The following is a 27,377-nucleotide window of genomic DNA, read 5'->3' on the forward strand; positions in this document are numbered from 1 at the left end:
GAAGAGACCTCTGACATAGTGAGAGCCACCGAAGTGTCATTTATTAAATATAAATGGTAAGCATCTAAAGGGGAAAAGATGAAGGGAAAATTACATTAACTCTTAGCAGACAAAGTTCCATCATTTTGACTTGTCACGTGATGATTTTAAAATGTGTGTGTTTCTATAATGTGTTACATTTGTACTGATAAATAAAGAATATTCTGACGCTCAACGTCTATCTCCAATTTGCCAAAATTAGTATAAATACAATGGTTTCTATTAGTCTATTATCTGGAAAGTGACTTAAGGAAAAAAATTAAATGATATTGATTTGAAATGAAGAAAGCTTATTTATGTGCATTTTAGGAAGCCTAAGTGAATCAGCTAAATACATACACCGAGAAAAAAAATGTTACCCTTTGAGTAGTATCTTGTAATAAGCTGGAAACGTGAAGCTTATTAAGGTGTTAGAAATTAAGTGGCTAATGAAATGTTCCTACTCTTGGCACTCTTCTGTGATAATAATTCCTTAAAAGTTAGAAATTGACTGTATCTCTGTGACATAACAGAAAAGACACTATTAAAGCCACTAGGAATTATCACCAAGTAGAAGCATATTTTACATGGTCAAAGAAGCACAGGCCAAGTTCTGGTACTTACTATGTAAGGACTATGGCAACTGCATCATTCAACACACTCTCCCCAAACAAGAGTGTGTACAGGTCGGGGTCGACATGCAGTTCATGGAAAATGGCCAACACCGTCACTAGGGAAGACACACAGATATGCAGAGTTAGCTGGGACGTAGCCAGGGACTTGTCCTTGGTTGTGGTCACCTGTATAAAGCACTCATTAAATGTTCATCTTCTCAAATCCATCACTATACACGCACCGAACCTTTAATCAAAAAACGATCTGACTGTTCACTTCCCTGCTTAGAGATTTCTCTGGGCTCGCTCCTCCCTACTTACAAGAGAAAGTCTGAGCTCCTTGGTACGAGTCTTCTATAATCTTCATGCTCTTTACCTTCCAGTGTCTCTTCCTGCACCACTCCCACCCCCTAACCACCCTTTGCTGCCTCCCTCAAGCCACAAGGAACTTGCCATAATTTCCCAAACTCGTGTCAGTTTTTAATTACCCTGGCATTTTGATTCACTTTACCAGAGCAGCTATTTGTTTCCCATCTAAGTGCTACTGTTCCCCTCCTTCCTTAAATACATAAACACAGACACACACAGACACACACACATGCACACACACACACACACACTTCTTGCTCCCCCAAAAAACCAAACCAAACCAAAACAAAAAACCTTTATTCAATCTTTAAAAGCCTTTCAAATTTCCCCTCCACCCCCTGATCCCTCAGCAAAGACCTGGGTCACTCCTGTTTGATGCATGAACGACTAAGTGAATGAATGAATGAATGTTGTTGCAGCGACTTATTCCTGTGAAGGGAGAGGTAGTCGGCACCTGGCTCTCATTCTCTCGAGATCACACTCATCTATAAAGATGGACTCAATGTTCCTGAAAGCAAGACCTAAGGATTCATTTTTGGCAGCCTGCTGCATGGCTACTATATACCTCATATCTGTATGGAGCCTTTGGGAGTACACCAGGGCAGTAAATAATCACACACTGATTAGCTGTGGTCATCAAAACTATTCAGTGTCTTGATACTTGAAGCAGTCACGCAAAGTGTGAACAGCAATCATTAGGAAAATGATCCATTGAGTTGATTGCCAAAGGGGAAAAGAGGGTGGTTGAAAATGACACTGACGGTAAATTTTTAAGGCAGAGTGGGCATTTTCATTTCTGCTCTTTCTTTTCCTATTTCATGGGCCGTGAGGTTAGTAACTGTGTTGTATAAAAGAGTGCTGGGGGGAGAAAAAGCTGAGTTGGACTGTTTTGTAAGTAGAATCAAGAAGTTTGGCACTCGTCCTGCTATAATGGAAGGGTTTCAGTCAGACAATGACACGATCTGATTTAAACTTTGGAAATTAAGTTCAGGCAGCAGGGCAGAGGGCAGAATGGACGTGTGGCTAGAAGCTTTCCCAAATGTTCTGGCAAGAGATGAGTTGTACCAAGACAGGAAGAGTCCTAGATTCAGTCTCCCAAATTCTTGCACATCCTGCTCTGCCCTGAACATCCCCCACCCTGGGTTCTGATAGGTCAGTGGCCACCGTGCTTTGCATTTTACTTACTCGTTGGTTCTCATCTTCCCTCTGTGCCACTAGCCCTTAGCACGGTGCTAGAATATAGTAAGCCTTTAGTGAGTGAATGAATAAAAGATAACGTCAGGGAGGATAGAGCAGAGGGGACAATACCCACAAGATATTTGGGACGGAGAATTGGTGGGTCTTGGTGCTTGAGAGACAGCAAGGAGTGATCTTGGTTTCAACCCTGGGCAGTTGGTAGATGGGCTGCATAAGAGAAATTAGTTTGTAGATAGGGGCATTTTGTAAGTTTGGTTTTTGACATGTTGACTTAAATAGCCAGGTAGAATTTCCAATGGAGATTTCAATAAGAAAGCTGGAAATAAAAGGCTGTAAGCCAAGTTGGACAGAGTTAAAGCAGAAGAAAGATTTTAAGTGTTATAAGCATGTAGATGGAACATAAAGCCACAGGAGTGGCTGAGATTGCCTGGGCAAAGTATATAGAAAGAGAAGAGAGTTCATGAGAGATCCTTGGGGAACACTTACAGCTAAGGGGTACGTGGAGAAAAAGAAGCATGAAACATACGCGTGGGATATTTGCCAAACCTGACCCTAAGCATAAACAAGTTGGCTGAAAACCATATTCATCATGCATAGAGTTTTATTTACTAAAAATTATCCTAGGGAAAGGAGAATTGAATTCAACAACTAGCTCTGAGGTAAAGAGACAACAGATATAAAATGTCATGAATTGGCATGACAATTAGCCGGCTCCCATTTTACTAGGCATAGAGTCAATTTCATTATTCTAGCTGAGTAGATCCTTAATCACGATAGGCAGAACGGCAGACATGTCCTCTCTACTAGCATGTAGCTGTTCACATTTGCCACCACCCTTAGCCTTTGCAGGCGGTCGTAGGAGGGGCTAACAATTACCTCTGCTAGGTAACCTCTGTCTACTGCTAGGATAGTCAAGACCCTGCATCTAATCAAAACAAAGAGACTTCCATTGGGGGTTTTAATTAGCAACATTTTCCTTTTGTTAGGTTTTTGTGGAATAAAAGTAATTTTTAAATTAGAAAATTCTATCATGGAAGCTCTATTGAATATTGGATGTTGTTTTATTGTGATTGTTGATTTTCCAAGCTTTGAAGATGACTCCCAGACACACAGGTATCCTAGGCTCACAAATAGGGATGTAAGGCCCAGGGTTTCTTTCCCCACATCCCCAGTTACGAAGTCCACCCTGGGCTGGGATGGACTCTGCACTTTTCCAGTGAGAGCTCTGGGCCTTAGAAGGGAAAGGCTCTTAATTGAATATCCAGTTTTGTTCAAAACTGTTCTGACATTACCACAATTCCTTTTTTTTTTTTTTTTTTAATGGTACGCGGACCTCTCACTGTTGTGGCCTCTCCCGTTGCGGAGCACAGGCTCCGGACGCGCAGGCTCAGTGGCCATGGCTCACGGGCCCAGCCGCTCCGCGGCATGTGGGATCTGCCCGGACCAGGGCACGAACCAGTGTCCCCTGCATCGGCAGGCGGACGCTCAACCACTGCGCCATCAGGGAAGCCCCCACAATTCCTTTTGCACAAAGAACTGAACTCCACTTCATAAACGTTATCCCACACAAGAGAGAAAGCTATTACTCTGTGCATTCCTATTTACCCTGTGAAGAAATGGAACGGCTTGGAAACAGAGCCAGGCAGTGTGTCCTACAAGAGGAAGTATTTGCTGGGGCCACAAATGAGTTGAATAGGTGAGTCAGGAAATTAGCCACCCACTCTCGCTGCTAAGCTTAGAGCTTTTAAAAAACACATTTAATTAGCTCGTTGGCAGGGCTCAATCTCACACACAATGTCCAAGACTCTGTCACCTTCCCAGGAGAGAATCTCTTGGAACAGCTGTGGACATGCTCACGCAAGCTCTGCCCACGTGTTGCTGGGTTTGTAAGGACAACCTAAGTCCGAGGCTGGGCTGAAAAGCAATGCATAGTTAGATGAGCCTTCTTGTGACAGTATGAGGAGAACATTCTAGACCCCATGTGGATAAGAAGGGGAGAAGACACAATCCAATTTCTTAAGCCTCTGATTTTATCAGGGGATACAGTCATATTTGCCTTTGTCATGCTGTAGTTGCACCCATCGCTTAGTGATGGGTTGGAAGCTCCGCTTGGGGCTCAGGACCCCTCCCCAACACATCCCCTTTCTACTTGACTTTTTAGCTGGAGAAATATCCGCTTTGTCTCCCAAATTGGTAGTAAGGAATACAAGCACACATAACTTTATGCCCAAACACACACACACACACACACACACACACATAACTACCCCCAGGTAAGAGCAGCGGATGGTTGAGAAATGTCACTGACTCACTGGAGATATCTGAGAAAATAGTTTCAGAAATCAAACAGCGAGGGGTCTTGGGGGAATGAATGAGGCAGTGGAGTGGACGGCACTTCTGAGAAGCTGGTGATCAAGTGAAGCCTATGGAGCAGAAAGCCAAGAGAGGCTTTCTCTTCAATTTCTAAATTACAGGTTGAGCAGAATAAGCGGATAAAGAAGTTGAAGAGACAGGAAAAAGAGGGGAACCCCTTTAAAGCATTGAAACTATTATTTTCTCATCTCAAGTGTAATAACCATACCTGGAGATAAAAATTCAGATAATGACTGGCTGACCCCATCAGTACCTCAGTGTGTTGACTCTTAAATGATGTTTTGCTTTTTTTTTTTTTTTTACTCCTAGCTTTTGAACTGACCTCTTTCCTAATGCTCTTTCAGTCACTTTTAAGTCTTCAGGGTGATTTAGTGACAGTCCCTTCCCTAGAATCTCCATTAGCAGCTCTCTGACCCATATTTTCTTGGTGTTTTACAAGGAATTTAAATTTCAAATGATATGGGTCTATGGACAACATCACACCATAGTTCCTACCCCTGTTGCTCTAAGTCATCACTGAGCCTTGTCAAAATGCTGGCTTTCCCTGGAGAGTGCTCTCTGTGGTTTTCTGTGCAAATCAGTATGTGTGACACTTGTCCCTGACACATGGAGAATCAAAAGTGTCTCTGTCCTGTGCAGCTGAACCATGTCAGGCCTGACAGGTGGAGAACCCTGGTAGTCTCATAAATAAGGTAGCATTTTTGCATTTCCACAAGTGATTATTGGGGAAATGTGGGATTTCTTGTTACTCATGTGATTCCTATAGAAGAAATTCTCCTGTAACTCTTCCCACTTTTCTGAAATATTATACAGAGTGAGATTTCAAGGAGAGGCTTCCAAAAAAGTTGAGGTATCCTAGTACAGGCTCGAATACTGGAATTATTTTGAGCCTAAACCTTCTCAGTGAAGCCTTGGCAGCAGAATCAGTGCATGTACTGGTTTGGCCGGTCAAGCTTTGCTAATCATATCCTAGAATTACAACTAGAAAACCTAACCCTTCTGAAATAAGTCAGAGAAACTATGCCAGATCTAGAAAGCTAACCACTAGATTTACTTCTTTGAGGTTATTCTAAATCAGAAGGTACACAAATCATCATGGATGATTTAACCCTAAAACGCTGCAATTTTATTTTGGCCATCAATAGGATATGTTATTTTGGTACCGAGTTAGGAGTGGAGAAAGTACCATAGGCAAGCACACTATTGAAGCCCTCTTCACCAGGGATCCTTGGGAGAAACAAGCCCTAATGTCCCAAGGCAATGGTTTCAAAGTATGGTCCAGGGTCCTTTGGGAGTTCCTGAGACCTATCCAGGAAGATTCCCCAAGGTCAAAACCATTTTCAGATTAATATGACAATGTCACTTGAGTTTTTCCTTCTTATTATGTCATCTGTGTACAGTAGAATTTTCCAGAAGCTATATGATGTGTGCGAGTGCAACTGAATGCAGAAACAGATGTGAGAATCCAGCTGTCTTCTACCACACCACATATTAAGGAGATTTGAAAAGATGTAGAACAATGTCCCTCTTCTCAGTAAATTTTTTTGTTTTGGAAATAAATTTATATTTATAAAAATATGTCATTTAGCTTATAAATGGTTTATGATGGCTATTTTAAATAGATCAATGAAAATATGTTAAAAAATTTAAAGTTCTAACATGGTAAGAATTGATAGATGTAACACCCATAAACAAAAAGCTCCTTGAGGTCTTTCCTAATTTTGAAGAATTGTAAAGTGGTTGTGACACCAAAAAGTTTGAGAACCATTGTCCAAAGACATTTGTTGTACGTAATGAATTAATTTACATCCTCTGCACTCAGAATGATACTGGCTAAGCATCGTCTTTGAGAGAAATGAGAAAATAGTTGCTCAAATCATTTTCTGTAGAATTTAGCTCTCTTGGATTCCTGTTGAGAAAGCCACCCTAGATCTTAGTATCTTTTGCCACACTATAACCAGCTGGCATATGGGTAGAGGATTTCTAAAACTCCCACATGAGGAAAATTATTCTTTTCATATTAATTCCACTGGCACATTTCTGGAATCACAGTTCTGTCGTGAGTGTTTCTGTTTGTTTAAGTCCGTTTTTGGAATGTAAGTGCTTTGTGGACAGAGATTATTTCTTCAATATATGAATAATAAAAACACTGACGATCATACATCCTTTCCTTGACTTCAAACATGGCTGAATGTTATTCCAGAAGAATCTACTTCCTCTTTTGCTTTAAAACCAGGGGTACAGTCCTTAGCAGTTACTGAGAATATAAAAAGGTAATCAGAAGATCACAAGGTTTGGTATTAAGAAAAAAAAGATATTGAAAGATTAGGAAGGGAGAAACCTGAGAATAAATACAGGGGTCGGGGGGATGTTTCCCAGATTCCATATTTGGGAACTTATGGGCTGAAATCTGTTGGCACTTTAGCTGGTGCTTTAAAAATTTTTCCCAAAGGTACCTGCAACAGAAATATTCTAAACTTAACATTAGAGCAGAACATTTAAAATAAGGCCCAGTTTTCTCACCAATGGGGTTTAATGAGCCATGGTGCAGTTTAATGGGGAATCTCTGCAGTATGCTCAATATCTGAGTGAAGATGACTCACCCTGTCATCAACAAGCGTTCTCCAATCAGGATTACGACAAGCATTTTGCCATTTTAAAAATGAACACAGTAGGCAAGGGTTTGCCTACAAGTCATGAAATAGATTCAGAGAAAAGCTCAGTGGAGCCATAAAGCAGACAAAGCTTGGATGGGTCATCAATGGAAGGTAAAAATATCACGGTGACCCATGAAAAGTAACAATTGTAGGAAAAAAGATGGTAGTGTTAGTCATGATCCTAAGATAAGTGGGTTTCACAAATAAATTTTTCTCTTGCTACAAAAAGATATGAAACAAGCAGGTATCTTATACCATCATTGCCCAATCTGTGGATCAAGACCCTGAGGGACATTACAGAAAAGGTTTCAAAGTAGAGGGTGCATATTCCTGCTTTCTAAGCAGTTTAGACAAGCTGCTAAGGGTGAACAAGAGTAATATTGAGACGAGTCCACACTGGGTCTATGTGAGAGAGAGGGGAAAAGGGACAGGAGGAGAGGGATCATACCATGTGTCCAATCATTCATGTCATCACTCTGTGAGGTAGCCTGGATAATGCCTGCCCCCCCACTACCACCAAAGATGTCCATGCACTAACCCCTGGAACCTGTGCATATATAACCTTACACGGCAAAAGGGACTTTGCAGATGTAATTAAGGTTCCCTTAAAATGGGCAGATTATGTTGGATTATTCAGGAGGGTCCAACCTAATCACACAGGCTCTTAAAAGCAGAGAAATTTCTTTGCCTGGTCAGAGATGCAGTTGAAGGCAAGGCAGAAGAGAGACTGAAAAAAAGAGGGAGTCAGGAAGATTCCAAGGGTGCGAAGGATTGAACACTCCATTGCTAACTCTGAGATGTAGGGACTCACTTGCAAGGGCCAGAGGGAGATCTCTAGCAGCCAAGGTATTCCCAGCTTTCAGCCAGCAAGGAAACAGGAACCTCAGTCCTATAACTGCAAGGAACTGGATTCTACCAACAAACAGAATGACCCTGGGAGAGGATTCTTCCTAGAGCTTCCCTGTAAGAGCCCAACTAGCCAAAACCTTGATTTTGCCCTTGTGAAACCTGGAGTAGAGACCCCAGTTGAGCCAACCTGGACTACTGACCTATAGAACTATAAAATAATAAATTTGTGTTGTCTTAAGCTGCAACATTTCTGGTAATTTGTTATAGCAGCCCTAGCAAACGAATACACTCTGCTACCCTCTCACCATAGGAACTACAGAATGGCTAAACTTCCAGGCATTTGATTTTTCAATATATGAGTTACTGAGTGGGGATGTAGCTAGAACGGCCCTTCAGTCCTCCCGGCCCCTACCCCACCATGGGTAGAAAAGAAGTCACTCAGACAAATCTTCTAGCTCATGCTTAGCAAGGGAAAACCTGGACCGATGAGAAGGCTGTGGGTTTGAAAATACTTGTGCGTAAGGGGCCCTCTGTGCTAATTAATTACCCACGCGAGTCACCCTTGGTACGATCATCACACACAACAGATCACTCGTTTACTCAGAATGTATTACTTTATAGCTCATCAGATCACTTTATTTTCCAGTGTTTATTTTATTTGACCTACACTGTGAAGAACTGGTGCTGAAGTGGGAATGATGACTTCCAAACCAGGGTGGAAAGTTAACACAACTGGGTAAGCCAAGTCTAAAGCGAGCAAGCCAAAAGTCATAAAGCAGCTCTCAGGATAATTTTTATTTTTCTTCTTTGAACTTTGTTTTGGATTTTATAATTTTTTTACAATAAGCATGCACTATTTTTAGAATAAGAAAGGTAAAAACCATCTTAAAAACTGGCAAACGTAATAAGGAGATACAGCATGGAACCCAGAGTCTCTTCCCACGGCCCAGGATGCCATATGTGAGGACCCCTCACCTCCTCCCTTTCTCTCAGAACTTCCTCCCTGGGCTTCCAGACTGTTGAGCCCTCTATGTGATATGACACTGTGGACACTTCTTGTCTTTCCAAGTGCTCTCCTTTGTGCTGGGGATACAAGCTTCACCAATTTCCCTTCAACCCCTCTTGTCTCTTTTTCTCTCTCTCCTGTGTAAACTCAAGCAGATGCTGCCCAGGAACTCCTCCTCGGTTCCCTTCTCACTCGACCAGCTCTCCCTGAGCAATCTTATCCACACTAAGTGATCTCAATCTCCAGCCCATCTCTTCCTCTCCCTCAGCTACAGACTCCTGTATCTAGCCACTGCCAAGACAACTCCACCTGGAGTTCTTCTACTGGAACAAATACTTGTTAAGCATCACTGTGTGCCTGGCACTGGGCACGGATGTGCTATAGATTCCCTATCCCCCAACCAGCCTTTGTCAATCGGCTGCTCTTGCCCTTGAACTACCAATCTCAAGGAATGGCATCATCACCTACCCAGAAACACTTTGTTTGTGTTAAAAAATGTGACTTATCTTATTTACAATGGAAAAATCTCTGGCATTATAGGATATAATTTCAAGAGACAAGCCACACTTTGCAGTTCAGTGGTTTACAAGGTCAGTCAAGGAAAGAAAAAGAAACCAGTTCCAGAGGTGCTATATTACATCAGATACTGCAGTGTGAACTAGCTTTGTCATCTCTGAAATTTTAGTCCTCTACAGTAATCCTTTCTGGATTGGAAAATAATATAAGCAGGCAGAAGTTCAGGTGCAGGTAAATGTTTTTTCTTATGTGAAAGCAGTATTAAAAAACAAACAAACAAACAAAAACACCTCCCAAAAAACAGCCTGCAAGCATTTTTACTTTTCTTTAAATTGGTCCCCTTGGATAAAATGTTGGTCATCACTGGTATCGGTTATTCATCTATATATTTGTTGATGCCTTTGATCGTTTTGGCAAGCAACAGGCAGTTAATTCTGTTGACCTAATGAGTGAACAAATGAATGAAACTTGAAGGTCATGCGCCATATGGCTAACTCCTTGAAGATCAGACCGGCTCCTGCCTCTCTTGTGTCCTCCCATTGTGGTCAATGACTTCTTTGCCCACTCACTGACCTGATAGCACTTGTTATAAAAAGCTGTTTTTGTTTCAGTTCAAAATAATACATTGAACACTACAATGTGTTTTTTTTATAGTACCCAGGTAAAAGGTCAGTCCCTGTCCTTTCTTGGCTGTGTTCTAGAAGGAGGGAAACCACTTTTCAAGGAATCCTAACCCCAGGAGCCTCTGAGAGGCTTCGTAGAGCAAGGGCACTCAACCCAGGCTGCTACTTGGGGTGCTCTCCTGGCTCCTTAGGCATCTCACCCTTCAGGAGGTGCTCACTTTCAGGTTGTGCAAGTGCTGACGCTGCATTTATGTGACTCTGAGAGTGAGTGCTGCCTTCAGTGTGACTCAGTAGTTGCCTCATTGCCCCATGGTTTTGACCTCAGTCAGTCAAGCCAAACCCTAAAGGGAGCCAGAGGGTGCTCTTGTTCAAGGAAACACTCTCCAAGAAATTTCTGAATCCAATTTCCCCCCATATGCAATATCTTCTTTAACACATAATTGGAAAGTGTGGGCTGGACACTGACTTTCAAAACTTCTGTTCTGCAGGTCTGTCTTTGAGTGCTGCTGAGAATGAACTGCTTTCGTTTAAGCAGAGCCATTCTGTTCCCCAAAGCAGTGAGCCAGAGAGGTCTGTCAGCCACAGCTGTTTCCCAGCTGTCCACGGAGCTGTTGAATTGCTTCAAATGGTTTTTCAGTGTATTCTTGAAATCCCATCCTCAGAACACCTGGAGTCTTGCTTTATCCACTCTCAATATCCCGGGCATTTATATAGTTGGTTGTCACCCACTATCTTTTCTAATTCTGTTCTGTGGAGCTGACTTTCCATAACTAGGCTTCCAATTGCTGAAGCAAGACCTTTGCGCCAAGACCTTGCTATTCACAACTCTGTTCTGAGGTAGACATCATGGTTGGGAACTTGACTCTGACGTCAAACCAACCTCTGTTTGGATCCCAGCTGCAATGCAAATGAACTTGGTGATCTTGAGCCAGTTACTTAACCTCACTAAGCTTTCAGTAAGTTTCATTGGCAAAAGGGAGATAAAAATATTCCCTCCCTCGTAGGTTTTTGGAGAATGATTAAGTGGGATAATTTATGTAAAGTGTCTGGCATATTGTATTTCAGTAAATGGTGGTTACCATTAATGCTATTATTCATGTCATCAAAACCATCAGAGGGTTTGTCCATTATAAAATGGAATGACACCTTCTACTTGTGTGTTTCCCCTTTGATACTCAAAAATGCCTTCAAGAGACGTAAATAGATATTATCAAGCAGAGAAGTGACGAAAACTCTTCTCTGCCTCCTTCTATTTCTCACAAATTACCCCTTGAATTTCTGCATTTGGAAAGAACACCTACTCCTACCCAAAGTACATTTACTTTCTCTTTCTGAGTCTCAAGGTCCCTGTCTAAAAAAGAGATTGAGAGAGCTTGTCTTTAAGGTCCTTCCAAAACTAAAATTCTATGGCTCTCAGACCTAAACTCCAAACTGTAGACTCTGGGTGTGGAGAGTGCATATTTTCCTAATTATGCCGATGGAGCCTGGGTGGGAACTGAGATCAGGGGTTGCAGAGCAACAGGGGCATAATAGTGTCAAAGACAAATGATCATGAGCTTGACTCCTCTGCATAAGTGAGGAGAGAGCTGTTATAATAGCAAGAGTGTGTGCTCTCGATTTGACCCTGGCCCCCAGAATTATCAAGCCAGGACACCCCCAAAGGGAGTCTGAGCCTAGGAAGATTTTGCTAGTATTGAGCAGGTCATGCCATCTGTGGCCTGAATGGGAATTTTTTTAAAAAACCTACTCATACGGCCACCTCTTATAGGAGAGAAACATGGTTTGTGGTTCCTCCAACTGACATGTTGTCTTCTTCAATCAAGCAAAATACTGTCTTGAAGGAGGTCCTATGCCTTCCCAGGACCCTCTTCCCACCAGAGTGATACAAGAGTTCATGAGGCCCTTCCTCCGAGCTCACAAAGCTGCCTGACTACCTCTGTCTTATCTTTTAAACTTACTGCCAGTTGTCATATTTATATCCCCCTTTAGACTGGAGTTTCCTGAGGGCAGGATCAGTATTTTGCTTCTCACTCCCTCCCTCAGTCACTCCTATAATACCTAGAGCATAGCAGGTGCCGAATAAATGTTTGTTAAATGAAACCAACAATAAAGTGAGAACTTGACTATTAGGTTTCATTTTGTGCTAAGCCTAATGGGCACATCACTGTTCTATCATATTTTGAGAAATAACAGTGGTGTAGGACAAAGAATGTTGGATACCCTTTGTCTCCCATCTCTGCCACTTATGACCCTTGTAGACTTAAATAAACCACTTAAGTATTTATAATCTTAAGTTTCTTAAAATGGAGATAATTGACTGGCTGTGGTGATGATCAAATTATATGATATATGTGTACACACTTAGTTAATTGTTGTTATCACTAAATGGTATACTCTCCAGGTAGAAAAATTCAGATGGAGGTTTTCGTTTGCTACCAATTGGTGGCTTTGCGTTCTAAATTTTGACTTAACAGACGCATTGATGGTTAGAATAAGGACATTACTGATTTTAGAGCTGGCTGCACGTTAGCTGAAGTCAATAATACATTTTGATCATATAGATGTTAGTGTCTTACAGAAAACATAGTCTAATCATCTAAGAAAATAGAAGTCCTGGCTTTCGTGTCAATCTTTCATTGACTTACTATAAAATCTTAAGAAAAACCCAACATTTTTCTGTCTCTCAATTATTTCATCTAAGAAATGGATCCTCTCTACCCAAGAAAACTACATGAAAGTAATTGAAATACTGCGAGTGGAAGCTATTTCAGTTCACTGAAAGAGATACATAATATAAATTCAACCTGTTCTTTTTATTTCTGGATAAATTAGCTCAAGAATAGAATCTGGGTTTATATGATGGTGTTTTATAGACCTGGGTTTATGTAGAGACTTTTCAACTGATGCTATCCCAGTGTGTTTAACATGGAATTGGACAGACACAAAAAAATGCAACCGAATACTATTAAATGACACTGTGTACAGGTTTGAAGCACAGATTGCCTCGTAAAAATGGCTGGTCTGTCTGCAGTCTCTAGAAGCCTGCTACCTTCTATGGGAAGTACGCTGGTCTAATATCCTCTGACTTCCTCGGAGGTTTAATTTTTTCTACCTGGAATTCAATGAAAACGTATGAAAAGACCCCGAATGATCCCTCACTGCTTGCCTTCTTCCACAGCAATACTAATACAGTACTTCTCTACCAAATATTACACAATAGAAGTAGAGTCACCCAAGTTTCTCTACAGATAACTAGGCAAATGATTTACGGACATAACCTTATACTGTATGTGAGCTTTTTTTTTTTTTTTTTTTGGAATATGGGAATAAAACCATCTCAATCTCTTCCTATGCTGCTTAAGAGATATTAAATGAATGTTGTCTTTGTTCTCAAAGCCAGTTCTGGTGCTGAAGAGACTGCTTTGTAAATTACATCTTATTTTTTTTGTCTGCAGATAGAAAGCTATTCAGTTTTCTCTTGAATTTCTGTGTAGAATGCTGCTAACACCAGTGCTGAGAAACCACAAACTTGGTGTATTCTGAAACTCTGAAATGCAGAGGCAGAGAGGACCAAAGAAGAAAAAGAACAATATATATGACTGTAAAAAAAGAAGCTATAGGGCTTCCCTGGTGGCGCAGTGGTTGAGAGTCCACCTGCTGATGCAGGGGACACGGGTTCGTGCCCCTGTTCGGGAAGATCCCACATGCTGAGGAGCAGCTGGGCCTGTGAGCCATGGCCGCTGAGCAAACATTGTCATAATCAGAAGACTTTTCATTGTTTAGTTCTGTTTTTTTAGGTCCCTTTGATCACACACTCTCTTCACTATTGTTTTTCAATATTTAATTGTGGTCTTCATTCATTTCTTTTGTTTGTATTATAGTTTTTTTTGCAGTACGCAGGCCTCTCACTGTTGTGGCCTCTCCCGTTGCGGAGCATAGGCTCCGGACGCGTAGGCCCAGCGGCCATGGCCCACGGGCCCAGCTGCTCCGCAGCATGTGGGATCTTCCCGGACCGGGGCACGAACCCGTGTCCCCTGCATCGGCAGGCGGACTCTCAACCACTGCGCCACCAGGGAAGCCCGACAATGTTAATAATCATTCCTCCAATATTAAAAAAAAAAAAAATCAGGGCTTCCCTGGTGGTGCAGTGGTTAAGAATCCCCCTGCAAATTCAGGGGACACGGGTTCGAGCCCTGGTCCAGGAGGATCCCACATGCTGCGGAGCAACTAAGCCTGTGTGCCACAACTATTGAGCCTGTGCTCTAGAGCCTGCGAGCCACAACTACTGAGCCTGCGCCCACAGCTATTGAGCCTGCGTGGCACAACTACTGAAGCCTTGCACCTAGAGCCCATGCTGCACAAGAGAAGCCACTGCAATGAGAAGCCCACGCACCGCAACGAAGAGTAGCCCCTGCTCGCTGCAACTAAAGCCCACGCACAGCAATGAAGACCCAAAGCAGCCAAAAATTAATTAATAAATTAATTTAAAAAAATCAAAATTCTAACCAGAGAGTTCAATGACAAATGAAAAAATATGAGAGACAGCCCGATTAAGTCACCCTTACCGGAGAGGCTTTTCTCCAAAAATAACAGTTCTGCTTTTAATTATAGATTCTTGGGTCTATTAATCAGCCGTCTTCCTCAAGGCTAATCTTGGTGCAAATAACAGAGAAGGATTCAGCAAAGTGCCTTGTTTAATTAAAAAGAATTTAATTAAAAATATTTTTATACACATGACCAATCACCATTATTTATGCAGATGTTCCTTCGTGCTTTGGAAAGGCTTTTTTTCTTTCTTTTCCTCCTTTGTCAAAAAAATATGCTGTTCTTCTGCAAGAACTACTGTGAAATGAGAAGCACTATGATTGGTAGTTAATACCTATTTTTATCAAAACAGCAGTGTAGCTCACACATCACCCGTGCAGCCGTAACCATAGTAACCCCAAATAGAAAGGGTCTTCTTCGGATTATCAACACGATCAAAGGTAAGATAGTTCATGTGCCTCTGGAATAGTTACACTGCAGCAAACTTTAAAGGATAAAGGTGGCATTTTTCCCCTTACAACTTAAATGTTAAATGAAAATAGTGACTTGCAAGTATGGTATATAAAACCACCTTTCATTTTTGAAGACTCTTATTTCCTCAAAGTGTTAATAATAGAAAAGATGAAAACTCAATGCTGTTCATTTGTCCAGTGCTTCCATCTGATTATGCTGAGGAGACAATAATAATCATTTTGCCAAGCTGGAGAATTTGTTACAGGTAAAACCCTACCCTTGGGCACCCTGTAGGATGAGAAGTCATATTTTGTGCCCATGTACTCAGAGGGTGGCTTTGGTCAGTGGTGATTGTAGACACACATTACGTGGGATAAGCTACAGTCAGTGACTCAAGGTGTGGACTGGCAGTCAAATTATGAAGAAAAGGAGCCTTTAATTAGAGAAGTGGAACTCGTTTGAAAGAGCAGTGAAGTACCAACCCAAACACAGATCTGAATTTGGCTTTATAATTTGTGGTAGTATTAGAATGGGGTGAGGAGGGGATAAAAGGCTAGAGCACTCATTCTTAATTATTCCATGATCTATATAATCCAAAACAGAGGCTGGTATTCAAGCCTTTCTACTACATTTTGCAATGCCTGATATGACTCCAGGAGCAGCATCTGGAAGCACAGGGAAACTACTCTGAATTTTAAATATTTAAATAATGTACACTGGGAAACCATCCACAAAATGAAAAGACAATCTACAGAATGGGAGAAAATATTTGCAAGTGATGGGACCGACAAGGGCTTAATTTCCAAAATATACAAACAGCTCATACAACTCAACAACAAAAAAACAAAAAATCCAATCCCAAAATGGGCAGAAAACCTAAACAGACATTTCTCCTAAGAAGAAATACGGATGACCAATAAGCACATGAAAGGATGCTCAGCATCACTAATTATTAGAGAAATGCAAATCCAAACTACAATGAGGTACCACTTCATACCAGTCAGAATCACCATCACCAAAAAGTCTACAAACTATAAATGCTGGAGAGGGTGTGAAGAAAAGGGAACCCTCCTACACTGTTGGTGGGAACGTAAGTTGGTGCAGCCACTGTGGAAAACAAGAGGTTCCTCAGAAAACTAAAAATAGAATTACCATATGATCCAGCAATCCCAATCCTGGGTATATATCCAGACAAAACCATAATTCAAAAAGATACTTGCACCCCTATGTTCATAGCAGCACTATTCACAGTAGCCAAGACATGGAAACAACCTAAATATCCTTCAACAGATGAATGGATAAAGAAGATGTGGTACATATATACAATGGAATACTACTCAGCCATAAAAAAGAACAAAATAATGCCATTTGCAGCAACATGGATGCAACTAGAGATTATTATACTAAGTGAAGTATGTCAGAAAGAGAAAGACAAATACCATATGATATCACTTATATGTGGAGTCTAAAATATGACACAAATGAACCTATCTATGAAACAGAAACAGAATCACAAACAGAGAGAACAGACTGGTGGTTGCCAAGGAGGAGAGGTTTGGGGGAGGGATGGAGTGGAAGGCTGGGGTTAGCAGATGTAAGCTTTTACTTATAGAATGGATGAACAACAAGGTCCTACTGTATAGCACAGAGAACTATACTCAATATCCTGTGATAAACCATAATGGAAAGCAGTATCAAAAAAGAATGTATATATATGTATAACTGAATCCCTTTGCTGTACAGCAGTAATTACCACAACACGGTAAATCAACTCTACTTCAATAAAAATAAATAAATAAATAATGTACGCTGGATGCTACAAAAAGTAGAGGATCCACACAAAAATATATACAATTTAATTGTTGTTTCTTTTTAATCCTTTTACATTTGGGATTTACCTTGAAAGCGGATGGGGAAGTAATGAAATATCATGAGACAACAACTGTTTCCTCATGGTTACTGAAGAAAAGAGTGGATTCTTGGCAATTTCATGTTCAATTATAAACAAATGTTTTGGCAGTGTCATCTAAAAAGTCAATAAAGTGACTTTGAACAACTCATTGTGAGTAAAAATTTGTTTAATAATAATACCTAGCAATTTACAAATAACAACATTTCTTTTGATCTCACAAGAATTCTGTGAAGAAATTGAAGGTACTTGATGTTTTGTTTTTACAGTATCTATTTTAAGGACATGGAAAATGAAGTTCAGAGAAGTTAAATCACTAAAATGTGGCTCTCCATTCACCCATGACACTAATCTTGCCTTAATGAACATATACTTTCAATATCCAGGATATTTGGCCACTGGAAGGCCCCGTCCTGACCTCATTTTTAGGTAACTCTCCTACACCATCACACACCTATTTTATTTTTAGTGGCAATTCCTCTTGGGATTGAAAGTTTATGATCCATCCCTAACTGTGATCCTTTTATGTGGAGAATTTCCTAGGCGATCTCTTAAATGCTTTAACCCACAAACATAGGAGTTGGTAATGTATTCCCCAGTGCCCTGGCTCACTCTAGCTTTCCACTTGAGACCAGCTAGCCCCAGAATTAGAGTGACACCTAGCTGTGATTTTAGGTAGCACATGCTGGGAAAGCTGGGCAATGGATGCTGCCCTGCCAGGAGACAGTCAGGTGTGTCTCAGGAGGGAGGTCACCACCTCCCAGAGGTGGAAGTCTCCGAGGTTTTCTATACTTCTGCAATCTCCTGGGAACTAGGACATTTATAGTTCACATTCTCTGAGGAGGGAACACATATGGTGGTGAGAATTTATCTTTACTACAATTATCCTAAAAAGTTCATTTTTGCCACCCTTGAAATTACATACATATCCTATAAGTGCGTAAACCGATATTTACCTCAACCTAAAAACATCAGTACTGAGCCTACTTCACTCTCTATGACTCACCATGTTTACTCAGGATTGCAAATATTTCACTCATCAGTTCTTAGATTCATCAGGCTTCTTTCTGGACTAGCATCATTAGCGTCAGTTGGACATTTGTCAGAATTGAAGTACTGGACTCCACCTGGACTTACTGAATCAGAATCTCTGGAAGCAGAGCCCAGTAATCTGCACTTTAACAAACTCTCCAAATGAGATTTACATACGCTCAAGTTGGAGAATCACTAATGGAGAACAGGAAGTGAGTGACCTCAGCAATCATCTAATTCCTCTAGGAATATATGAGGAAACTAAGCCTAGAAAGGTTAAGTGGCCACCCGAATTTGCCCTGTGAGTTAGTAGCAGGAACTGAACTAGACCTTAGATCTCCCAATGCCCAGTTACAAAAATAACATGGTGCTACAACACTTGTCAAGAAGATGGTTGGGCTCAGTATTAGCAAAGCAGAGACTTAGGCTTTGTATCTATATTCCTCTTGGCTTCTAATTTCAATAGATGAATTATCCATGCATTTAATTTGGGCTCCAGACAGGATAATGCCAGAGTGAATATTGTAAATTCAATTAACATGAGCCAGTAGTCTCCTTATGAAAGCCAACACCCAGGGTCCAGGGCTTCATCAAGCACTTGGGATCCTTAGCACACTTCAGCTGCCAGATCAAGTCAAGATGTGTGACTTACATGTAATATGCAAAGTCGCTGAATTTTTTTTTTTACTCCATAGTATGCATAATATCATATCGAGTTTGAAGATTTTCTTTTAAGATGTTCTAATTACACTTTATAGTGGTTTAATAACATGACATTAAAAAATGCATCAATTTTCCCATTTCTATGAAATTTTGAAGTTTTCTTTTTGCATACATAGATGTGCTTCCATATAAATGCATAAATATGTAAATGTCACATTATATTTATATACTTTTTGTTTGCTTTGTTTTAATAGTCTTTTTTTCTTTTCCTTTTTGACATGTCTCCCTTTTCCCCATCTCTTCCTTTCCTTCCAAAGTAACCTAACTTTACAGTAAGTACATGTCCCACCAATGTCTCTTCATACGAAAATTCTCTTTATATTAATCACATACACACACATTTGTAACAGATTAAATCAGAAGTTTAAACTGAGGAGAAAAGAAAAAAATAACATTTTCCACAGTGAGATGCACAATTTTAAAGTACTTATCCAAAAACCAGTTACATGATTCGTTTAAACCTCTCACCTGCCTTAAGAATGTGAAAGGGTCTCTAGACTCTAGCCTAGCAAGTTAAGATTTGTGAATGGTGTTCCACTACTTGTGAATTGTGCATCTCACACTCCCTCATCTCAAGCCTATGAAAAGGATCTTTGCCTAGACCGTCAGACAGCTTAAGATGTGACCCCTGGAGTTGGGGAACACAGTGGAATATTGGTTGACTCTCGCCTGAGAAATCTAATGGGATGTGGCTGTCCAGCTGCTCTAATGGTGGCTTACTGTTAATCAAATAAAAAATTTCCTTACTTCATCTCTGCCTCCATCTTGTAGGAGTCAGGAACTGCATCTAGCAAGGGGTAGATGAGGCATGTGAGAAAGAAGACCCCAACCAACCTGCCTTCAACGGGCTGGGAGATATGGGGCAAAGTCTTAAATTAAATTGAAAACATGCAATATTACATGATATTGGACATATGCATTGCTGAATTGAGACTCTGATTGTAACTTAAAGACCAAAAGTTTTCATCCACGTGGGAAAGGAGTAGTCTTTTAAAAGAGCAATGGGAGAAAAAAAGCGGTTTCTACAGTTATACCCCATGAGTCCTGCTTTATACATATATATGTATATGTAAATACAAATACAGGCATTCCCATGTATTTATGTATGTACATTATGTATATAAATACATTTATATACATAAATACATGGGAATGATTGTTGTTTTTTAAAAATTTGAATCATATATATACTGTTCTGCATTTTGCTTTACATAGTCAACAGTGCCTCCAGGAAAGCCTTCAAGTCAGCTGGAAGAGCACTAATTTTCTTTTTTAATGGCTACATGACATCGTGTAGATGTCCTGCAACCTATCCAACAATTCCCTTATGGATAGGATTCACTTTGCTTCTTTTTTCTTTTCCCTTCCACTTAAAAAGATGTTGCAATAAACATCCCTGCCCATATATCCTTAAGAACCAGTCTTTCTACTTGTGTGGGATAAGTTCCCAGGAGTCAGATGGCTGGGAGAAGGGGCTATGTATTTTAAATTCTAATAGCTGTTGCAAAATTGATTTCCAAAAGTCTGTTGATGATTTAAATTTCCACTAGAAATGTGTAAGAGTCCACTTTTCCCTGCCTCCCTGACAGCAATGACTGTTACTTGGTGTTAACAGTTGTTGCCAAACTGCTAGGGGTAAAATGATATGCTGTTACTTTATTTTACATTTCTATGGTTTCTGATGAGTTTGAATAACTTTTCACATTTGAGGCCCAAGAGGATTTGCACTTCTATGAATTGTCTCTTTATTGTCTTTGTCCATTTTTCTGTTATTTATTGCCAGATTGTCCTTTTTAAGTGTCTTTGTATATTAGAGAAAATAATACTCTGTTCTCTATATTTAAATGTTTTTTCCCTAACAATTTAAAAATTGTTTTAAAACAGTTTTATGTAGTCAAGTATGTCTATTGTTTATTTGTAGATTCCAGGTTTCCATTCCTTGTTAAGAAGAATTTCCTTATCTATAATCTGCAAATATAAATTTTTGTTTTTTTGTTTTTTGTTTTTTTTAGCTACGCGGGCCTCTCACTGTTGCGGCCTCTCCCGTTGCGGAGCACAGGCTCCGGACGCGCAGGCTCAGTGGCCATAGCTCACGGGCCCAGCCGCTCCGCGGCATGTGGGATCTTCCCAGACCGGGGCATGAACCCGTGTCCCCTGCATCGGCAGGCGGACTCTCAACCACTGCGCCACCAGGGAAGCCCTCTTATTTATTTTTATTTTATTTTATTTTTTTAACATCTTTATTGCAGTATAATTGCTTTACAATGGTGTGTTAGTTTCTGCTTTATAACGAAGTGAATCAGTTATACATATGCATATGTCTGCATACCTCTTCCCTCTTGCATCTCCCTCCCTCCCACCCTTCCTATCCCACCCCTCTAGGTGGTCACAAAGCACGGAGCTGATCTCCCTGTGCTATGCGACTGCTTCCCACTAGCTATCTATTTTACGTTTGGTAGTGTATATATTATTTAACTCAATATTCAATTAATATTATTATTTCAAAATGTAGTCAGTATAAAAATTATCAGTGAGATATTTTACTTTTTTTCACATTATGTCTTTGAAATCTAGGGTGTATTTGATACATACAGCCCATCAATTTTGACTAGCTACACTTCAATAGCTACGTGTGGCTCATAGCCATCACAATGGACAGAGCAATGCTCAAGTAAGCCCTATTTGAGGTTGCCTAAGACAGGACAACCTGGATTAATTTTCTTGAGACAAAATAGGACAAGTCTACAAAGTAAGAATTATTTTCTAGTTTTAAATACTGGACTAATACTTCTGGAGTTCAAAATAGCACAGCTGTATTTGAGTCTCAAAGTAGCTGCATCACATAACATGAAGACATTTTAATCCAAATAGGAAACAGGGAAATTGATGAAGTGAGAAAATGCACAGCCCACTGTGCATTTTCCTGAATGAATGGCTTCCTTGAGACCTTGGAAGAAATGTCAGTCCTGTAAATACCAGGATGAGTTTCTGTCATCTTCTGGGTGATTAATACTTAATGTATTGTGCTGAGTTCTTCCTTTTCCTAAAGGAACCTCCTATTTTGGACATCTTTCAACCTGAAAAAAAACCCCACACTGTTATAACTGCTTCTGCAAGTCTACAGTCTATGGCTTGGTGCTCTCTGGAAAGTGTTAAGCTACTGACCACCGATGAATAGGGGGAAAGAAATATTGGCTGCATGGTTGAACAAAAAGAAAGACACATTTATTTTTGTTTTAGCTGAATATATCTTTTTTTTTTTGGAGGACAGAAACTAATATTTGCACTCAGCTTGTGCTGGAAGTTCAGCTATGTGCAAGGAGTTCCACCTTCATCTTGAGTCACTGTCCCTCCTGGGGCCATGAGACTCCTTATCTCCAAGGGTGAGCTGGGATATTCAGCTGCTTCACATTTCACATTTGAGAATAGATACCCTTTCAAGCTCCACACTTTGCTCTAGCAGTTTCTTCCACAAATTTATTAATTCATTAATTTAACAAGCATTTATTGAAAACCTACTGTTTTAGATACGAGAAATATAAGAGTGAAAAGATAGGAAAAAAACCCAGAAAAAATAGAAAAAAAAAAGCTCCTCTTTCAGAGGGACAAAGAACTAAGGAACAATAAGGAAATAAAATAAATAGTAGATCAATAGTGATTAGTGCTGTACAAGAATGTAAGTCAAGGAAAAAGGATGGGAAGCACAGTGATTTGGGGCGAACTGTGTTGGGGGGAAGAAGGGTGTGATTTTTGATAGGATGGTTAGGGAAGGTCTGATTGAGGTGACATTTGAGAAAAGACCTGAAGAAGGTGAGGATGGAGAAACAACAAATGCAAATGCCTGGAGGCAGCAGCAAGACTGGTGTGTTCCAGCTAACATCATACTCAGTGGTGAAAAGCTTAAAGCCTTTCCTTTAAAATCAGGAATAAGACTAGGATGCCTACCCTCACTACTTCTATTTAACACAGTATTGGAAGTCCTAGCCACAGCAACCAGACAAGAAAAATAAATAAAAGGCATCCAAATTGGAAGGGAAGAAATAAAACTGTCACTATTTGCAGATGACATGATACTCTATACAGAAAATCCTAAAGTCTCCAAACAGTCTTCATGTATTATTAGAACTAATACATGAATTCAGTAAAGTTGTAGGATACAAGATTAATATACAGAAATCTGTTGCTTTTCCATACACTAATAATGAACTATCAGAAAGAGAAAGCAAGAAAACACTCCTGTTTAAAATCACATCAAAAAGAATAAAATACCTAGGAATAAATTAAACCAAGGAGGTGAAAAACCCATACTCTGAAAACTTTAAAACACTGATGAAGGAATCTGAAAATGACACAAGTAAATGGAAAGATATCTCATGTTCTTAGAGGATTAGAGGAATTAATATTGTTAAAATATCCATACTACTTAAAGCAATCTACAGATTTAATGCAATCCCTATTAAAATACCCATGACATTTTTCACAGAACTAGAACAAATAATCCTGAAGTTTATATGGAACCACAAAGACCCAGAATTGCCAAAGCAATCTTGAGAAAAAAGAGCAAAGCTGGAGGTATCACACTCCAGCTTTCAGACTATACAAAACGACAGTAATCAAAACAGCATGGTACTGGCACAAAAACAGAAACATAGATCAATGGAACAGAATAGAGAGTCCAGAAATAAACCCATACACTTATGGTCAATCAATCTATGACAAAGGAGGCAAGAGTATACAGTGGAGAAAAGACAGTCTCTTCAGTAAGTGGTTCTGGGAAAACTGAACAGCTGCATGTAAAGCAATGAGATTAAACATTTCCTCACACCATATACAAAAATAAACTCAAAATGAATTAAAGAACTACATATAAGACTGGAAAGCAGGAAACTTCTAGAAAAGAATATAGGCAGAACACTCTTTGACATAATTCTTAGCAATATTTTTTTGTATCTGTCTTCTAAGGCAAAACAAATAAAAGCAAAAATAAAAAAATGGGACCTAATTAAACTTAAAAGCTTTTGTACAGCAAAGGTAAACATTGACAAAATGAACAGACAACCTACTGAATGGGAGAAAATATTTGCAAATGATATGGCTAATAAGGGGTTAATATCCAAAATGTATAAACAATTCATACAACTGAGCATCTAAAAACAATCAACCAATTAAAAAATGGGCAGAAGACCTGAATAGACATTTTTTCAAAGATGTACAGGTGGCCAATAGGCACATGAAAAAATGCTCAATGTTGCTAATCACCAGAGAAGTGCAAGTCAAAACCACAATAAGATATCACCTCACACCTGTCAAAATGACTATCATCAAAAATTCTACAAATAACAAATGTTGGCAAGGATGTGGTGAAAAGCGAACTCTAGTACACTGCCGGTGGGATTGTAAATTGTTGCAGCCACTATGGAAAACAGTACGGAGGATCCCCCCAAAACTAAAAATAGAACCATCACATGATCCAGCAATCCCACTGCTGGGTACATATCCAAAGAAAATGAAAACGCTAATTCCGAAAGATACATGTACGCCGATGTTCATAGCAGCATTATTTACAATAGCCAAGATATGGAAGCAACCTAAGTGTCCATCAACATACAAATGGATAAAGATGTGGTATATATACACAATGGAATATTGCTTGGCCATAAAAAAAGAATAAAATTCTGCCATTTGCAACAATGTGGATGGACCTAGAGGGTATCATGCTTAGTGAAATGTCAGACAGAGAAAGACAAATACACCATGTTATCACTTATATGTGGACTCTAAAAAATAAAACAGATGAACGTATATAAAAAAACAGAAACAGACTCAGATATAGAGAACAAGCTAGTGTTTACCAGTGGGGAGAAAAGGGGGAGGGGCAAGATAGGGGTATGGTATTAAGAGATACAAACTAATATGTATAAAATAAATAAGAAACAAGGATATATTGTACAGCACAGGGAACTATAACTATTATTTTGTAATAACTTTAAATGGAGTATATTAAAATATTGAATCACGATGGTGTACACCTGAAACTAATATTGTAAATTGACTATACTTGAATAATAATAATAAAAAAAAGACTGGTGTGTTTAAGGAATAGCACATGGGTATAGTGGGATTCCCAAGTATCTTTACATACCTTAAGGACCTCTCTATGTCACTCACTCCATATAAAGGGATATTTCAGTCTTAATAATAAAAATCGTTATCTTGGATAATCTAAATATACCAAACTGGGACCCAAGTCAGTGATGAAAGAGACAGGAGGATAGTATGAAGTCGGAGAGACTCCTAATGGGCTTTGGCCATTTGTAAAAAGAGGGATATTAACTATAGCATCTATTTCCAGTCGTTGGGTCTCTTACTCTATTACCATTTTGTTGATTGTTTCTCTCCCCTCCCCCATTCTCCTATTTTTCCTTGTCTAAACACACCTGAAGATGTGTGTTTATCGATCAAGCCCTGCAAGTACTTCTCTCTTCCCATACCCTGCAGTTTATCATACATGGTCTCTTTGGGGGCTCTGCCTTTAGTTATCCACTCTTTCTGTTAAGGGATGCTGATGATGTTTACATCAGCAGCAAGATCTTTATCAGTGAGGAAAGGAGGAAACTAAATCAATCAAATAATATCTAAATCACCCTAACTGGAGGTAAACTGAAAACTGGCTGAAGAGAGTCTGAAATGTGCAGGAAGAATTAGATTTAAGTCTAAATACGTAACTGTAAAAGAAAAATATGAATAGTTAATAATACCTCGCTGAGATTTAGCTAAGGCTAAATGGGAGAGAATTAATTTAAAGAAGGCCATGAAAAATCAGACCTGGAGAGCACAGGTTCTCTTTCATAAATTAGTGAGTCACAATAACTTAGGCAATAAATGAATAATTGTAGGGTAAGATTAACTAGGTGTTTAAAGGTTGTTGAAGATCTTAAATAGCACCAATTTAGCAGAGAGTAGGTTCAGTGTGTTTTAATATAACAATTAGCTCCCAGAAGAAAAGGGTGCTTAAGTATTCCTGTTCACGTGTGGGTCTCTGCTATGTGAGACCTTCTCTAACATTTGCTGAGTTGGCGTAAGAACCCCCAAATGTCTGGGTGGAGGGCTTTGGGTTCACTTTTAACTACTTTGAAACAAAAACTTGTTTAAAAATAAAATTAAAAACAAAAAAACAAAAAACAGTCTCACAGAAATAAGCACCAAATGTTAGAGCTGGAAAGGCCTCTAGTCGAAACTTTTCATTTTACAGATGAAAAGTCAGTTTCTTCATCTGTAAAATGAAGGGGTTGGAAAAGATGAGATCACATACCTTCCACTTTCAGTAACCCATAAAATCTAGAGAGGCTAAGTGGTGCCCAAAGTTGTACAGCTGGTCTGTGCCAGACTTGGAAAGTGGACTTGGTTCCCAGGATTCTCGTTATGGCTGTGAGTCAATTCTGCATTTCAAAAAATTCAGTCAGCTCAGTTGTTTGATACAATGTAGATAAATAACCATCTTACTGAGCTAGATTATTTTTTTTCTATTTCAGTCAGTTTTCCTGTGTCATGTAAACATAACCTCAGGAATATCACTAGTCACAGAAGGAGCAAAGCTTGAACACCACACACTTGGAGCTGGCTGAATCACTCCATAAAATGCAACAACTTGGCCATTAGCATGGGGACCAAGAAACAATGGATGCAGTGCTTTTCAAAATGCAGATTTGTGCACAGGTGACCTAAAATGGGACCTGACCATGAAAAGCAAAGTATCCATATATGGCAGAAGAGAACAACCTGAACTAACTAGAAATCACTGATGGATTGAAAATAATTTACTTGAGGCCCCATTTCCGTGGATGCCAAGGGACTTCTGCATTTCCCTGGGTTTGGGGGATGGTAGCATGAAATGTTCCAGCAATGATTTAGCGGCCAGGTCTTCTCTAGGCCTGGAGATGGAACAGTCTCTCCCTGTACACCACTCTGGGACTCTGATCTTCTAATCGACACCACGGGTTCTAAATCTGAGACATACTTTCATTTCATCCTCTTCCAGAGAGCAGGTCAACATCATACATTAAAAACTGCTTTTTCCTCCCCCATCCCATAAGCAAAATAAGACAGACAAAAATGTGCAAAATATATTTGTAACTTATATTACAGACAAAGGGTTAATATCCCTAGTATATTAAGGACTTCAGAAGCATGAAAAAGAAAAGATCAACAACCCTACTGGAAAAGGGCATCTTATAAACATCTGCTTTTCAGAAAAAAAATGCATATGTTCCCTAAACATATATTACTCATATTAAGAGAAATATTAAGTCAAGCCACAGAGAGATACAAATCCTCACTTATTGTATGGGCAAAAACCCAAAACTGTAACAGAATTCTGCATTGGCAAGGCTGTACAGAACAGATACTGTCATACATTGCTGGTGTGAAGGCGAAATGGTACAAACTTTATGGGGAGGAAATTGGCATCTAGGAAATTACAAATACCTTTTAACC

At 39.7% G+C, this 27,377-nt stretch overlaps 1 protein-coding gene across 3 annotated transcripts in view; it reads right to left on the reverse strand.

Moving 5' to 3' along the window:
- SLC9A9 (solute carrier family 9 member A9) overlaps positions 1 to 27,377 on the reverse strand; it is a 630,944-nt gene that overhangs the window by 351,206 nt on the left and 252,361 nt on the right. For all 3 annotated transcript variants that reach the window (XM_060011384.1, XM_060011385.1, XM_060011383.1), the window contains one exon: positions 643 to 748. In XM_060011384.1, the coding sequence (XP_059867367.1) occupies positions 643 to 748 (106 nt within the window). The remainder of the gene's footprint in view (positions 1 to 642; positions 749 to 27,377) is intronic.

This window comes from Delphinus delphis, chromosome 4 (genome assembly GCF_949987515.2).
Source record: "Delphinus delphis chromosome 4, mDelDel1.2, whole genome shotgun sequence".
Classification (NCBI taxonomy): domain Eukaryota; kingdom Metazoa; phylum Chordata; class Mammalia; order Artiodactyla; family Delphinidae; genus Delphinus; species Delphinus delphis.